This window comes from Physeter macrocephalus, chromosome 2 (genome assembly GCF_002837175.3).
Source record: "Physeter macrocephalus isolate SW-GA chromosome 2, ASM283717v5, whole genome shotgun sequence".
Taxonomy (NCBI): domain Eukaryota; kingdom Metazoa; phylum Chordata; class Mammalia; order Artiodactyla; family Physeteridae; genus Physeter; species Physeter macrocephalus.
Genome location: NC_041215.1, coordinates 135,889,939 through 135,903,996, shown reverse-complemented (window position 1 = coordinate 135,903,996; position 14,058 = coordinate 135,889,939). Strand labels below are relative to the sequence as shown.

Genomic DNA, 14,058 nt, shown 5'->3' with positions numbered 1-14,058 from the left:
GGGAGGCTTAGACGCGGACTCACGGGAGGGGCTGCAGCCTCGTTCTGAAGGTCGGTCGCCCCTCCGTGTGTCCCCGGCCCTCACTGCTCGTGGCATCCGCTCTGCGCTCCCCACCTGGACCGCCCTTCCTGGCAAAGCTCAGGCTCAAACGTCGCCCGTCCTCCCCGCTAAGGTCTCAGCACCCCACCCCCGACCTCTGCCTCTAGTGCCTTGCTCAGGGCGGCGGCGGTTCTTTCTTTTCTCAGGACCGCCTTGCTGTCCTCTCCTCGCCCGCTCTTTCTGACTCACGCGGACGTCCTCCCTGGTACCCCGCGGCTCTGCATGTTAATATTTGTCAAGTGAACCAGATGGTGACGCCCAGTTTATCAGTGGACATCCTGCGTGGGAGTGAAGCACGGTGCCTCGGGCTGTCCCGGGGGCGTCAGGAAGCGCGGCGGGCTCCCCTCCTGCCCTGCAAGGGCTGGTTTACGGCGAGCGAAGATGGACGCGCATCTCAGGGCGCTGGGTGCTGGCGACAGAAGGCCACGGGCTGATGTGAGCGCCGGAGGGATGTGATCTAGGGGTGCTGGGTGGCTCCCGAGTCCCTGGAAGGTCAGGGAAGCCCCAGAGTTAGTGCGGGGGGGGGTGGGTGGAGGGCCAGAGGCCGAGGGCCCGGTTGGAATGGGCTCCGAGGGTCGTGTCCTCAGGCCACAGTCCCCCCTGTGAGGGGGTCCCTCCCTGACGCTCGGGTCGGCCTCCTCCTGCTGCCCCCTCCTCTGGGCTGCACCCATCCAGCAGCCACCTGCCCCCGCCCGGCGGCTCCGGCCCTGAGCGGCCACCCCGCTCTTCGGCCTCCGTGGTCACACTCTAGCCCGCACTGTCTGTGCGCCGCCCTGCCCTGGGCTGGCTGCAGGGCCTGTCCTGTGGCCTTGACCCGGCCTGGCTCTGGGCTGGGCCCTGGGCGGCAGCTCCTGCCTCTCTGTGAGCCACTGTCTCCCGAGGGCGGGACCTCTGCTCCTGGGAAACAGACGCCCCTTCCCCGCTGCCCTTTGCTCTCCTGCCCTGGGGGAGCCCAGAGCCTGGCTGTTCTCATTGCCGTCGTTCCTACAACTGGCATGAGGCTGGGCAAGCTGTTTGCGTGAATCTGGAAACCGGTTTCATTTTTTAAGTAGAGGAGAATGACACTTAGATTTAAAAAAAAAAAAAAAAGAGCCCGATGTGGTTTCTTTCACTGGAAAGAGAGGAAACGTTATGGTTTTAACACTGAATAAAATTGCCCAAAGTTTTCAAACCAGCTGTTTGCGGCCAGATGGGTTCCAATCCTGTGTGACTGCAAATTTAATCATTCATAACTCATGTCTTCAGAAGGCCGAGTGCGAGGCTGCCGGGCAGACAGCAGCGAGTCGAGGCCGGACTTTCCCTGGCGTCTGCATCCTTCAGTTCGGTGAGCCTGGGGGCGCCTAGAGAAACAGCTGGAAAATGTCCCTGACGGGAGGAGAAATGGCAGTGAGATCCCTACGGCCATGTGCCTGGGGCCAGAAAGATGGGGCGGCAGGCTCCCCGCGGGCGACCTCGGGGCTCTGGGGCATCTGGGTTTTCTAACGAGGGATGAGGGCCCAGCAGCGAGGACCTGACAGGTCTCATTTCACGCCTGCGCCCTTGGCCTGTGGCTGCGCGTCTGCAGGACGGGCCCATCCTGCTGTCACTCATCCCACGCCACGTTTGCAGAGATGGCGCCGCGGACTCACACAGTCCTCCCAGAGCTGGGGTGACCGGCGGGAGGTGAGCCGAGGGAAAAGGGCACCTGCTGGGGGGCCTGCTCGTCAGAGTGACCGGCTCGGGGCTGAATTCAGAGCCCGTGAGCCTCCAGGGCCCCCAGCACACTGCCCACCCCCACCCCCAGGCCAGGCCCAGAGGAGGCCTCGCCACCTCTCGGCCACAGTTTCTTTCTCTGTGAAATGGGAACATCCCACACCAGGTGGGCAAACAGGCCTGGCTTCCAGAAGACGTGTTCACAGAATCAACCCCGCCTCAAGACGAGCGGCCCTCCCTGTGGATTTGCAAACTGAGTGGCCCTTAGTGACTTACAGGAAGTGCCGGCCTGACCCCAGGGCCCAGCAGGGGTGATGGGAGGGGGCAGGAGGGGGAGGGGACAAAGGCATGGGACACTTCTGGAGGTGACGGATATACATGCTCCCGGTCTTGAGTCCACGTGGGTGTATACCTATGCCAGAACCTTCCAAATGATACACTTTAAACATATTCAGTTTATTCTAGGTCAATTATACCTCAATAAAAACAATAAATCCGAAGGGAATGTCAAGAGTGGGTTATCTCTGAGTGGTGAAATTACAGATGATCTTTATTTTCTGCTTTATGCTTTTCTACATTTTCCACAGGTTAAAAGTATAATTTCTAAAATATTCTCTCTGTATTCTGTCCAGACCTTTTCCCAATAGCTATCGGAAAAATCCTTGCTCGGCATGTCCTTGCTGAACCACTTTTTGCTCACCCAGCTAGGGCCAGCAGGGGGAAAAGCCCCGCTCCCAGGACTCTCCTGGGCACAGCCACTTGGGAGCCAAACGCCCAGGCAGCTACGTGCCTGGCCTGTCACTGAATGCCCCGGAGGATGATGTAAACAGAACTTGGTTTGAACACGCTACCTTCAGCCTTTCTCAGTCTACTCGGGAAAAAGAAAACAAAAACCCAAACGACAAAATGAAAAAACAGGAACTCTGTGTGTCCAGTAAAAACTCCTACTCAACCCTCAAGGCCCAGTGAACCATCACCTCCTCTGCCCTGCTCAGCACAGAGCCCTCTCTGACCGTGCATTGCGCCGTCTTCTAACCCTTGGTTAGCCACCGCGGGGCCTCGGAGACCGCGTCTCCTGCACACCCAGCGCCGGCCCTCAGCAGGCTTGTGGCTGACGGCACGCTCACTGAAGGAACAGATGTGCTGGGGCACACCGCACTCCTGGCCAGGGACAGCTCTCTTAACTTTCCCGGTCTGTTCTGGCTTCTAGAAAGCGCAGAGTGGTTTGGGCCTCAACCTGTCCTCATCCAGCATCTTGTGAGATGCTTCTCTCTCCTCGCTGCTTAAATACTCTGTTGATTTCATCCCCTTCTGGAGGGTTTTGGGGACTGCGTAATGTGATACCAGGTCATATTTTGGTGCCTTAAGGCGCCTGTGTGTCTATCAAGAGCCACTGTCTGTATTCTCTTTGGAAGCAAGTTGGTATAAATGGATAGAATGCAGATCAGGCTCTAGATCGATTACACATCAGTTGCAAAAGGCCTGCTACTTCCCCTCCCACTATCACATGCTGGGAAAGCCCCATGGAAGGTGGTGACAGCTGCAGCTCACGTGGCCAGCTCCTCTCCTAAGCCCTCTGCGGGCATTAGCTTATTTAATCCTTGCAAGCAGCCAACAGGGCAGGTATTATTCTCTCATTTTACACATGGGGACAGAGGGGCCCTGAGAGGTTAGGTAACCTGCTCAGAGTCACACAGCCCAGGAGTGGTGGAGCTGGGGTGCAACCCCTGGCATGCTCATCTCAGACCACGAGGGAGAGATGGTGAGGGCGGCCACCTCAATGCCAGAGACCCTGAAAGCAGCCCCAAAGGCTATAGATGATCGATGTCCGCTGAGGCTTTGAGAGCCTCGAACCAAGTCACCTCTGCAGGTTGGCTTCCCCAGGGCCACCTCCCCATGAGCGGCCTGGAGGGGTCTCACCGGAGAGGTGGGAGTCCTATGAGATGGATGCCTGGCCGCGTGCAGGTGCCCCAAAGAACACGAGGTCAAGCCAAGAGCCAATGGCCGAGCTGCCTCTCCTCCCGGCACCGGGTCCTCCTAGTCCCAGGGGACCAGCACTTTCTACCCGAGCAGGTACAGCCGACTCAAGCCCGTTGCTCCCACTAAAATCACTGGTGTCCTTAAGGAACACGTGGTGCCCTCAGAGGAAAGCAAAAGGATTTTCATGATTTTAGAAACTAATTTCAACGTCTCTCTTGTTAAGGGAGTCTATCTTTGCATGATTTTCTGACACGCAGATGAATCGCTGCACAGCGACTGGAGAAGCACATCCCAGCGACCTCACCGACAGGTGCTGGGCCAAGAGAGCCTGGAGACGACCTCTCCAGAGGATGGAGAGCCTGGGGCCCAAGGGAGGAGCTCCCCAGCCCACCCGAGTGCCCATTCCTGCCGCCCGTGAGTCGGGTTCTCCCGAACCGGCTCCATCGGTCACCACGCTCCATCGTTGGTGGGCCGGAGGGCCCCTGTGCCAGCCCGAGTGGATGCCGTGGTCCCTCCAGCATTCCCCACGTGGCCCCTGGGCGTCTCCCCACTGCCACGCTCCGTCACACTGAACTTGCTCTAGAGCGGAGGCCCCTCGGCTTCCCCTGAGCTCTTCCTCTCCCGTCTCTGTTCCATCTGACGCCCTCTCTCTGCAGGAGGTCAGCTGGTCCAGCTCGCCCCGTCCCAGGATGCTCTCCACGCCTGAAAAGAGGAATTCCCGCCCTCGCCGCCCTCTGAGCAGCCAGTCAAGGGCTGAGGGAGAGGAGGAAGAGTCCCCTCCTCCCGGCCCAGGGGCCCTTCCGTTTCCCCCTCAAGCGGCAACTTGCTCCAACGAAGCCCTCACCTAGAAGATTCTCCTGAGTGTCACCTGATCTTGATCCTTGCGGTCAGCCTGCAGACCCACCGTCCCCTTGCTCTGGCCCAGGGATGCTGCCTCTCCTCCTCCCTCCCCTCCTTGAAGTGCCTGCTCTGTGCTGGATGTGGGAGGACCTGTCAGTGTGTCCCCTGAATCCACGAGAAAACACGATGCTCAATCAGATCAAGCACCGAAGTGATGCAGAAGAACATCCAAAAGGCGGGCAGTGGAGTCAGACAAATGGAAGACCAAAACATAATAAAGCGCAGTATCACCCCTGACAAAGTTAAATTCCACCTGGAAAGAAATAAAAGGGCATCCCACACCCATCAGGACAGCTACCATCAAAAAACCAGGAAAGAACAAGTGCTGGTGAGGATGTGGAGAAATCGGAACCCTTGCGCACTGTTGGTGGGACTGTAAAATGGGGCAGTTACTGTGGAACACAGTATAGCAGTTCCTCAAAATAGTAAACATAGAACCACCATATGGTCCAGCAATTCCACTTCTGGGTATTTACTCAAGAAAATTGAAAACAGGGTCTCTAAGAGATACTTGCACACCTGTGTTCATAGCAGCGTTATTCACAATAGCCAGAAGGTGGACGCAATCCAGGTGTCATCGGTAGATGAATGGATAAACAAAATGGGGTACATACATAGGAGGGAACATTATTCAGCCTTAACGAAGAAGGAAACTGTGACACATGCCATAGCATGCATGAACCTTGAAGACATGATGCTAAGCGAAATAAGCCGGTCACAAAAAGACAAAGACTGTATGATTCCAATTCACGTGAGGTCCTTCCAGTAGTCAGAATCAAAGAGACAGAAAGTAGAAAGGTGGTTGCCAGGGGCTGGGGGAAAGGGATGGGGAGTTAGTGCTTCATGGGTAGAGTAACATTTTGGGAAGATGTAAAAGTTCTGGAGGTGGATGGTGACAGTGATTGCAGGACAATGTGAATAGCCTCAGTGCCACAGAACTGTACCATCTTTACGTGAGGTCCTTCCAGTAGTCAGAATCAAAGAGACAGAAAGTAGAAAGGTGGTTGCCAGGGGCTGGGGGAAAGGGATGGGGAGTTAGTGCTTCATGGGTAGAGTAACATTTTGGGAAGATGTAAAAGTTCTGGAGGTGGATGGTGACAGTGATTGCAGGACAATGTGAATAGCCTCAGTGCCACAGAACTGTACCATCTTTACCACGTGGTAAATTTTACATGGATTCTACCACAATTAAAAGTAAAAAAAGAAAATTAAAACAATAAAGAGGACACAGAAGGTTATGCTATAAGAACTCCTCACGTGGATGTGACTGGCAGGGATTAGGTGTGTGAATTCCCCACTGTCCCAGTGGCACAGAACGTGCAGGAACTCAGCGACAGAAAACTGAATCAGAGAAGCAGCGTGCGGTTGGAACACAGCTCTCACAGCCCTGACACAGCTGGGGGACTACAATAAGTAAGGATACGTAAGTAATGTAGTTTAAGATGATGACTAGAATCAACACATAAAAAACTCCACACTCGGAAATTCCCTGGCGGTCCAGTGGTTAGGACTCGGTGCTTGCACTGCTGAGGGCCCGGGGTTCGATCCCTGGTCGGGGAACTAGGATCCTGCAAGCTGCTCAGCACGGCCAGAAAACAAACAAACAAACAAACAAACAAAACTCCACCCTCTTCTTGTGGGTTTAGGGGCCTTTTACAAAAGGGAAATTCTGCAAGGCCCGGAAGGATGCCTTCAGGCACACTAAGCCGTGGTGGTGGTCCACAACCGCTCCCTGAACCGCAGACTCTGTCGGGGGAGAAACCAAACGGCTGAGTCACTGGGATTGTTAAAAACTTGCTTCCGAATAAGTCATATTTTAAGAAGATGTAAAACCCACAAAGACAGAAAATCAAGAAAATATTAGCAACGGGCACAAGACAGAAAGAAATTCAGGGGCTGCAGCCATGATGCCAAAGAACAAGTTTCATTCCTGAAAAAGACAGAACAAAACCAAATGGATTTGGCATTCAAGGGAAATGAACTGGTTCTTCTGGGGGTGGGGGAGGGGTCTAATAACAGAGATAAATCACTGTCTCTTCTGATGGAGAGATGACAGGAAAATGCCAATTCACAAAACTGGACCAGAAATGGCAAACCTATGTCCACAGATACAGTGGGAAATAGAAAAATAAGATACCTATATTAATGATATATTGGATAAAATGGACAAGTTCACAGGAAAATGTGAAACATCATCACTATAAGAAATAGGCGGCTTCCCTGGTGGCGCAGCGGTTGGGAGTCCGCCTGCCGATGCGGGGGACGCGGGTTCGTGTCCCGGTCCGGGAGGATCCCACGTGCCGCGGGGTGGCTGGGCCCGTGAGCCGTGGCCGCTGCGCCTGCGCGTCCGGAGCCTGTGCTCCGCAACGGGAGGGGCCACAACAGTGAGAGGCCCGCGTACCACAAAAAAAAAAAGAAAAAAAAAAAAAAGGAAACCCAAGAGGACGAAGACCCACGAAAGACACAGGAAACGTTCTCAGTTATCTTCCCTGCCAAACAGGGCCCCACTCGATGGTCTTGCAAGTGAAAATGAAGATCCTTCAGGTCCTGGAGGAGCTGATCATTCATATCAGCCCAACTGCCCTGACGCAGACAGAAAGAATGAACGTTCACACACCTCTTTTGGGAAGAAACCCCAGTGCTGCTAATAAAGCCCACCAAAGAAAGTGCAGAGCAATCTCACTTAGGAATAGCAAAGCGTAACTCAGAATAAGCAGTGGGCAACAGACTCCCAAGTCTGCTGAAAGAAGCACAGGGACCCAAGGAACACTCCATTCATCCCAGAAATGCAGGAAGATTCACACTGGCGAACCCCCTCTCCACCTGGGGCCCCATTTCACCAGTGCCAGCAGCCCGCCCCTCAAGGAGGGAATTCAGAGCTCTGCATGCTGCCAAGGAAGAAATGATTCTTCCTTAACATCATAAAAGAGTATTTCACACATGGAAAGAAGACTCATTCTCTATCCCTTCCCCTCCCCGTCCCTAGCAAAGATAAAATAAAATTTAAAAAGCATCTTGCCCAAAGGAGAAAGACTGAAGGTTTGAGGCACTGTTGCCCTCAGCCAGGAATGAAGGAAGGCAGCTGCGGCCACACCCCCTGCTCAGCAGAGAGTCACCCTCCAACCCAGCTGGAGCAGGGAACCAAGAGTGTCAGCCTGGGGAGGAGGCGATCACCCTTCCTTACAGATGATCTGATGATCGATCTGAAAAAGCCAAGGGGGAGAAGAACGAAAACAAAACAAGAAGCTGGCACCGTTAGAAACCACGTGCACAAGGACGGCCAAGCGTAAAACAAATGCACAAAAAAGGAGCTTATGTTCCAGCAACGACCAGATAGAAGATAAACTGGGGGAGATATCCCAGTCATAGCAGCAGCCAAAAACCACAAGATTTCTAGAAATTGAAGAAGTAACCTGCAGGAGAAAAGGAATCCTGTGGGTGGGGTGGAGGACAGACTGCTGCTTCCTGAACAGGTGGTCTTGTTAAAATCCTCCCAGATCAATCAACACTTGAGGGCAATCGCCATTCAAATCCCAAGAGCCATTTAGCTAGAAAAGCAGCAGAATTCCAGATGAATCAAAGATCTGCATGTCTAAAACCCCGGCTCGCTGGAGGAAACCCTCAGTAGGCACGCACTCTGGGTGAGCCCTCTCTGCACCCTCTCAGAGGCCCTGACCCTCTCCAGGCTGCACTGGCTGTCACCTCTTCCACACTCGCCCCCGCCAACTGCCTTCCCCCGCCTCTGTCTCGGCCTCTCCTCGGCCGCCATCGGGAGCCTGCGCCCCACCTGAATCCACACCCCCGGGAACACCCCTTCTATCCGAGGCTCTCACACCATCTTGACACGGATGCCGCCCCAGACGTCTCTCCCAGCCACACTTCTTCTGTGCCCTGCACACACCTGCCTACTTGCCACCATCCCTGAGTGTCCAAGGGGACGTGTCACCCAACGTGGCTGCTGTGGATAGGGCCGCCAGCTTTAGCAAATAAAACTACGGGACGCCCAGTTAAACTTGAATGGCAGGTAAACGAGTTCTTTTTAGTATAAGTATGTCCCAATTATTGCTTGAGACACTCACACTAAAACAATCTGTCGCTTCACTGACACTGAATTTAACCGGGGGCCCCAGGATTTCCTGGAAGCCTCAGCTGTGATGCTCCAGCGCTCTGGCCTCTGCCTGCTAGGTGCCCAGCTGTTCTGCATTCCTCGCTGCTTCCTCCCTTCCCACGCCTGAGCCTCTGTCCACCTGTGGAACCCTCTGGAGCCTCTCCACTCCTTCCAGCTCAGCCCCACCTTCCCTCGCCCTGTCTCCCACCTCCAGGCCCCACCCAGCCCCCGCCCAGCGCTCTCGAAACCATTTGTTCCATCTCGTCACCGCGTTTAATATCCTCCAGGTCTGCCCGTTGCCCTTGCAGTGAAATCTGAACTGCTCCCCTTGGCCCAGAGGATCGGGTCCTCCTGTAGCTTGGCTCAAAGCCCTCTTCCCCTCAAGCTTCCATCACAAAGGCTTCTGGAAAGTTCCAGGAACCAAGGCCTTTGCATAACTGTTCTTGTGCCCTGGAGCGCTCTTCCCGACTCCCTGGGGCTTGAGATCAGGGGTCCCGCCGCCCGCGGCTTACTTCTTTCGGCAGAGATGGCACCCTCCGCATACGTGGCTCAACGGGAGCGCGGCTTCTCAGCCTTGGCACCACGGGCGTTTTGTGCCGGACCCTTCTTCGCGTGGGGCTGCAGCGGGCAGCCCCCAGCAGTAGGCTGTGTAGCGGCACCCCTGGCTTCTACCTACTAGAAGCCCCTTCCAGGCCTGACACCCTGGGGCCCACTTGTGTTCTGTACCAGGTAGAAGTTACCAGGGGAAATTAGTGCTTCCCGGGTGCGCCCTTCTCTGCTCCTCCACCCAGCCCGCAGCCATCCTTCCTCTCGCAAGTGGACCCTGGAATCTTCTGGAGACAATAAAGGCACATGCAGAGAGCACCAACCTGGGGTGTCAGTGTCACCAAGTTTCTGTTACCTGACTACGCCTTTCAGGCCTCTTCCCCCGTAACACGGGTTTGCTGTGTGATACATGAACTGCTTTCATTCCAGCCGACAACCGGCCTGAGTCTGTGACAGTAAGGCAGGCGTTATCATTCAGTCATTCGCTGGGTAAATTGCTGCCTTTGGGCCTGCCAGGTGAGGTCTGGCTCAGGAGAACCCTTCCTGGAGAGCCTGTCGGGTGTCGGGGTGCAGAGCCCCGGGTAGCAGGATGGGCACTGCCCGGCTTGGCCGTGGAGGGCACAGAGATGCGGGCCAGGTCTCTGGTCCCACAGAACCGACCGTGGGAACCGCACCCGGGAGGGCGGGCGCAGTCGTGGAGGGAAATGAAGGGGACACTGTGAGGCCTAATGAGGAATAAATAAGAACGGCTTGGCTGTGATGCGACGCTCGGGCCCACGGGGTCCCCTGCTCCCCTGCCCAGACTTGGCAGTGGATCCTGCTCGGATGAAGCTGCTTACAGTCTGTGTTTTGAATGATGACTGAAGCGATGTCTTAGAAAACACTAAAATAAAACAATCTTAGGGAAAAAACTTTTTTCTCCACCGACAACAATACTGTCATTATGTTACAAAGAATAAGTTCTTGTTTAGGTTGGGAGCCTCCTCTTGCCTCTGTGTTGACATAACCCTCCTCGCTAAGAACAAACGCATTCTCTAGAAATGTTACCCAGACCCAAGGTCATCCATCCTGGAGCAGGGAGGGCTGGTGCCAAGGACATCCCTGTAGGGGCTCCGTGTGTGTTGTGTGTGTGGGGTGTGTGTGTGTGTGTGTGTGTGTGTGTTTGTGGAGGGCTCTGGTGGCTGGGGCCTGGGGACAGGACAGAGCCCCATCAGCATCGTGTTTTTCTCCATTTGCCAGGAAGAAAGTGAAGAGCAGGGGCGGGCGGGCACAGGGCCAGGGTAGGTGCTAAGGCCATAGCAGCCGCCCCATCTCCCCATCACCCCTCCTAAGGCTGCAGCGTCTCCTCCTCGGGTCTTCCCGGAGTCCCCAGCAGAGCAAGAGGCTCTTGGGCAGGGATCCCACAGCCCTCAGGCGTGTGCCCTTCTCAGAGCCCCGTGAGCCTCTGCCACGTATCAGGCACGGTGGCTGGGGCCTGGGGACAGGACAGAGCCCCATCAGCATCGTGTTTTTCTCCATTTGCCAGGAAGAAAGTGAAGAGCAGGGGCGGGCGGGCACAGGGCCAGGGTAGGTGCTAAGGCCATAGCAGCCGCCCCATCTCCCCATCACCCCTCCTAAGGCTGCAGCGTCTCCTCCTCGGGTCTTCCCGGAGTCCCCAGCAGAGCAAGAGGCTCTTGGGCAGGGATCCCACAGCCCTCAGGCGTGTGCCCTTCTCAGAGCCCCGTGAGCCTCTGCCACGTATCAGGCACTGTTCTGCAAGGGACACGCCTGGCTCAGATGTGATGGGGTTACAGGATTGAAAAGTTCACCTCTCGGGGCTCAATCTAGGCTCAGTCAGGCTCAATCAGGAGAGGTCTTGTCTGCCTCTGTCAGCTTGGACAGGCGCCCTACTCCCAGGCCCCCGAGGTTCCTGGGACGGGATCTGGCGCCCGGCACTCGCATCCAGCCGAGAGCAGAGAGTCAGGAGGCTCCAGGAGAAGACGGGTTGTTCAGCCCGGGTCCCGTGTTCCCCCCTGAGATGATCCTGGGGGGCGGGCTGGGGCCAGGGCCCACAGAGTGGGGAGCCCTCCGTGCCAGGTGGGCCTCGGGAAAGACGGGCTCTGTGCCCGAAGGAGTGGACGCTGGTGGCCAAACCTGCGGGGCTGCACGGTCGGCAGCTCAGCATCTTCACTGGAATTCACACCACGTGGGGCGCCCACATCGCACACTCTGCCAGACAGCACTTCTGAGTAGAAGCTGTGAAACTGCTTCATTCTGGGAGAAAAAAATCAGGAGGAACAGACTTTCCGAACTAGCTATTTGCCTTAAGTAAGGACTCCACCTACAACATTTCCTTGACGTGTGGCTACCACCACTTCCAGCGAGGGCATAAACATCTCTCAACAGCCCTGGCCTGGGACTGACACTACACACACCGACTGGCATGCACCTGTGGAAGGAAGACAAAACCCAGAAACTTCTCCCTGCACCTAAATAGAATAGAGAGGGTAATAAACAAACACACCAGGTCGATTAGCAAAAAGAATCCTTCCGATTTGTACTCCAGGATTAGAACCGCCTCCAGACGTAAAACAGCACAGTAATCTGCAGTAGTCACATCGACTGCATTTCCTGTGATGCCCTGGTCGGTTCCAAACAGTTATACTTGCATTTATACAGAGTCACATATTTCAATAAATATAGCAGCCTTGCAAGGAAACCCCCAACCGCCCCAGCATGCCAGGGAAGGTGCATGTTTCCCAGGACAGATGACAGATGAGTTCACAGAGGACAGTGTCAGCCAGCCCTCCTGAGTAAAGGTGGACTCATAAAAACAGGAGCTTATAATGAAGTCATCATAGACTAACTCTGGGTCCTCTGGAGATGCCCTTCTTTTCTGATTGATGAAAAACAAGAAATGCCACCTTGCTTTTCTGGGTAGCAAAATCTTCATCACCAAGATCTAGCTCACGTCACCACTTTGGAAGAAAACTGTATGCTCCTGTAATTCTTCTAATTACCGCTGGGCTCTAATGACGCTAATTAACGGATAACCTCATAAAGCTGTGTTTCTTTTTCCAAGATATAAATAACATTTGCCAGACCTCTCAGAATAATGTTAAGATTCTAGGATTTTGAACTTCCACCAGAACATGTATTATTTTCTTGGTAAACAAGGAAGGTCTTTATATGTGACCGTGAAATAGTGTTTTATTTATACAAGCTTTAGAGGGTGTAGTTTCTGACAGCAGCAAAGAACATTTATTTGTTTATTTATGTTTAAGAAATGAGCCAACCCGGCTCTCTAACTTGCTAAAACAGAAATGTTCATTTCTTGGGAAACTAAAACAGTAAGTTCCACATCAAGCCCATAGATCCCAATGCGAAAGAAGAGAATAATATTATTATAAGACTGGGCTTTTCACATAGCTTCAGCCAGAACACTTAAGTGGCAAGATCAGCTTTCAGATTACACTCCACTGAAGCAGATACTAAGGGTTTTAGGCAGATCCAACACTCCTTGGCGAGGTGTGCGAATAGGGAGATTGGAATTGCAGCCCCTCTCGTCCCAGACAAGCCCCACGGCCCCAAGCTGCTTCTCCAGCAGCTACAAAGCAGTGTGGTGTCACCCCTTCACCGAGGGGCACCTCGCAGCAGGTGCTTCAGACCAGCATCATCTGTTCGGCAGCCAGGACACAGGTTTCCCAGGGCCACTGGATTCTTTCACTTTAAAAGACCTATTTAGTTTTTATTAAAAGGTAACTAACTAAATACACGAAATGAGTCCAGCAGTTAAAGCAGTTTAGGAAGTTTGCTTAGCACTGTGTGAAAACATTGCGGACAGGGAAGTGAAGATGACAATTTCTCGTGAAATTTTGCTAAGGCTGGTGCAGGTTCCTGTCACCACTGGGTTTCCATCTACAGTCTCTCAAAACAGAAAGCCGAGCGTGTCCCGCCCCCCACCAAGGGTCCCTCTTTGAACTTCTATTAGCCAGAAATGACAAGTCAACAACAAACAACAACAACAAGCTGTGGAGATGTCCCCGAAGAGGACAAAGAGCATCTGCAAAGGAGGCTTACTGGCAAATCAGCAACTGCTGGCTGTGACAGAGTCAGATTTTCAGTTTTAACTAACTTTCTAGGTAAACGGCCCGTGGTCTGATTCCGAAACGCTGAAACGGCCGCACCCGCAGCGCAGAGCCGGGAGCAGAGGTGCGGGAAGGGGGGCCGCGCGGCCGCTGTTTTCTCCTGAGCCGAGAGCTCCCGTGGGGCCGGGGTGGGTGGGGGAAGCGCCCCCTCCCCCCGCGACGCCTCCGAAGCCGCCCCTTCCCCCGAGGGAGGCGCCGCCCGCGGCCCCGTGCCGAGCCGGAGCCGGGGTGGCCGGGACCCCCGCCCTACTCACCCAGGAGCAGCCAGAGGCCGCGCCGCGGGAGGCCGCGCAGGCCCCGGGCCATGTCCGCAGCCGAGTCCGCCCGCCGCGCGCCCCGCCGAGGACTGAGCCCGCCGGGCGGCGCGCCGGGGGCGGGGGCGGGAGCGCAGCGGGCGGGAGGCGGCGGCAGTGCGGCCCGCCGGGGATGGGGGCGCCGGGACCCAGAGGGAGGGCCAACAGCGGGGGAGCCGGGCTGGCCAGCACCTGCCGGCGGGGCGCCGGGGCAGAGGCTGAACCCGCGAGGCGACCCGGCCCTCGGCAAGTAGCCCTGCGAGCGCGGAGCGAGCGCGGGGCCGGGACCCTTCCCGGGCGAGCGCACACTCGG

General features: G+C 55.2%; 1 protein-coding gene across 2 annotated transcripts in view; it reads right to left on the bottom strand.

The window, feature by feature from the left end:
* RAMP1 (receptor activity modifying protein 1) overlaps nucleotides 1–13,790 on the bottom strand; it is a 44,840-nt gene extending 31,050 nt beyond the window's left edge. For both annotated transcript variants that reach the window (XM_028482985.2, XM_028482986.2), the window contains exon 1: nucleotides 13,707–13,790. In XM_028482985.2, coding sequence (XP_028338786.1) covers nucleotides 13,707–13,758 — 52 coding nt within the window. In that variant the 5' untranslated portion in view covers nucleotides 13,759–13,790. The remainder of the gene's footprint in view (nucleotides 1–13,706) is intronic.
* Nucleotides 13,791–14,058: the final 268 nt, after the last annotated feature.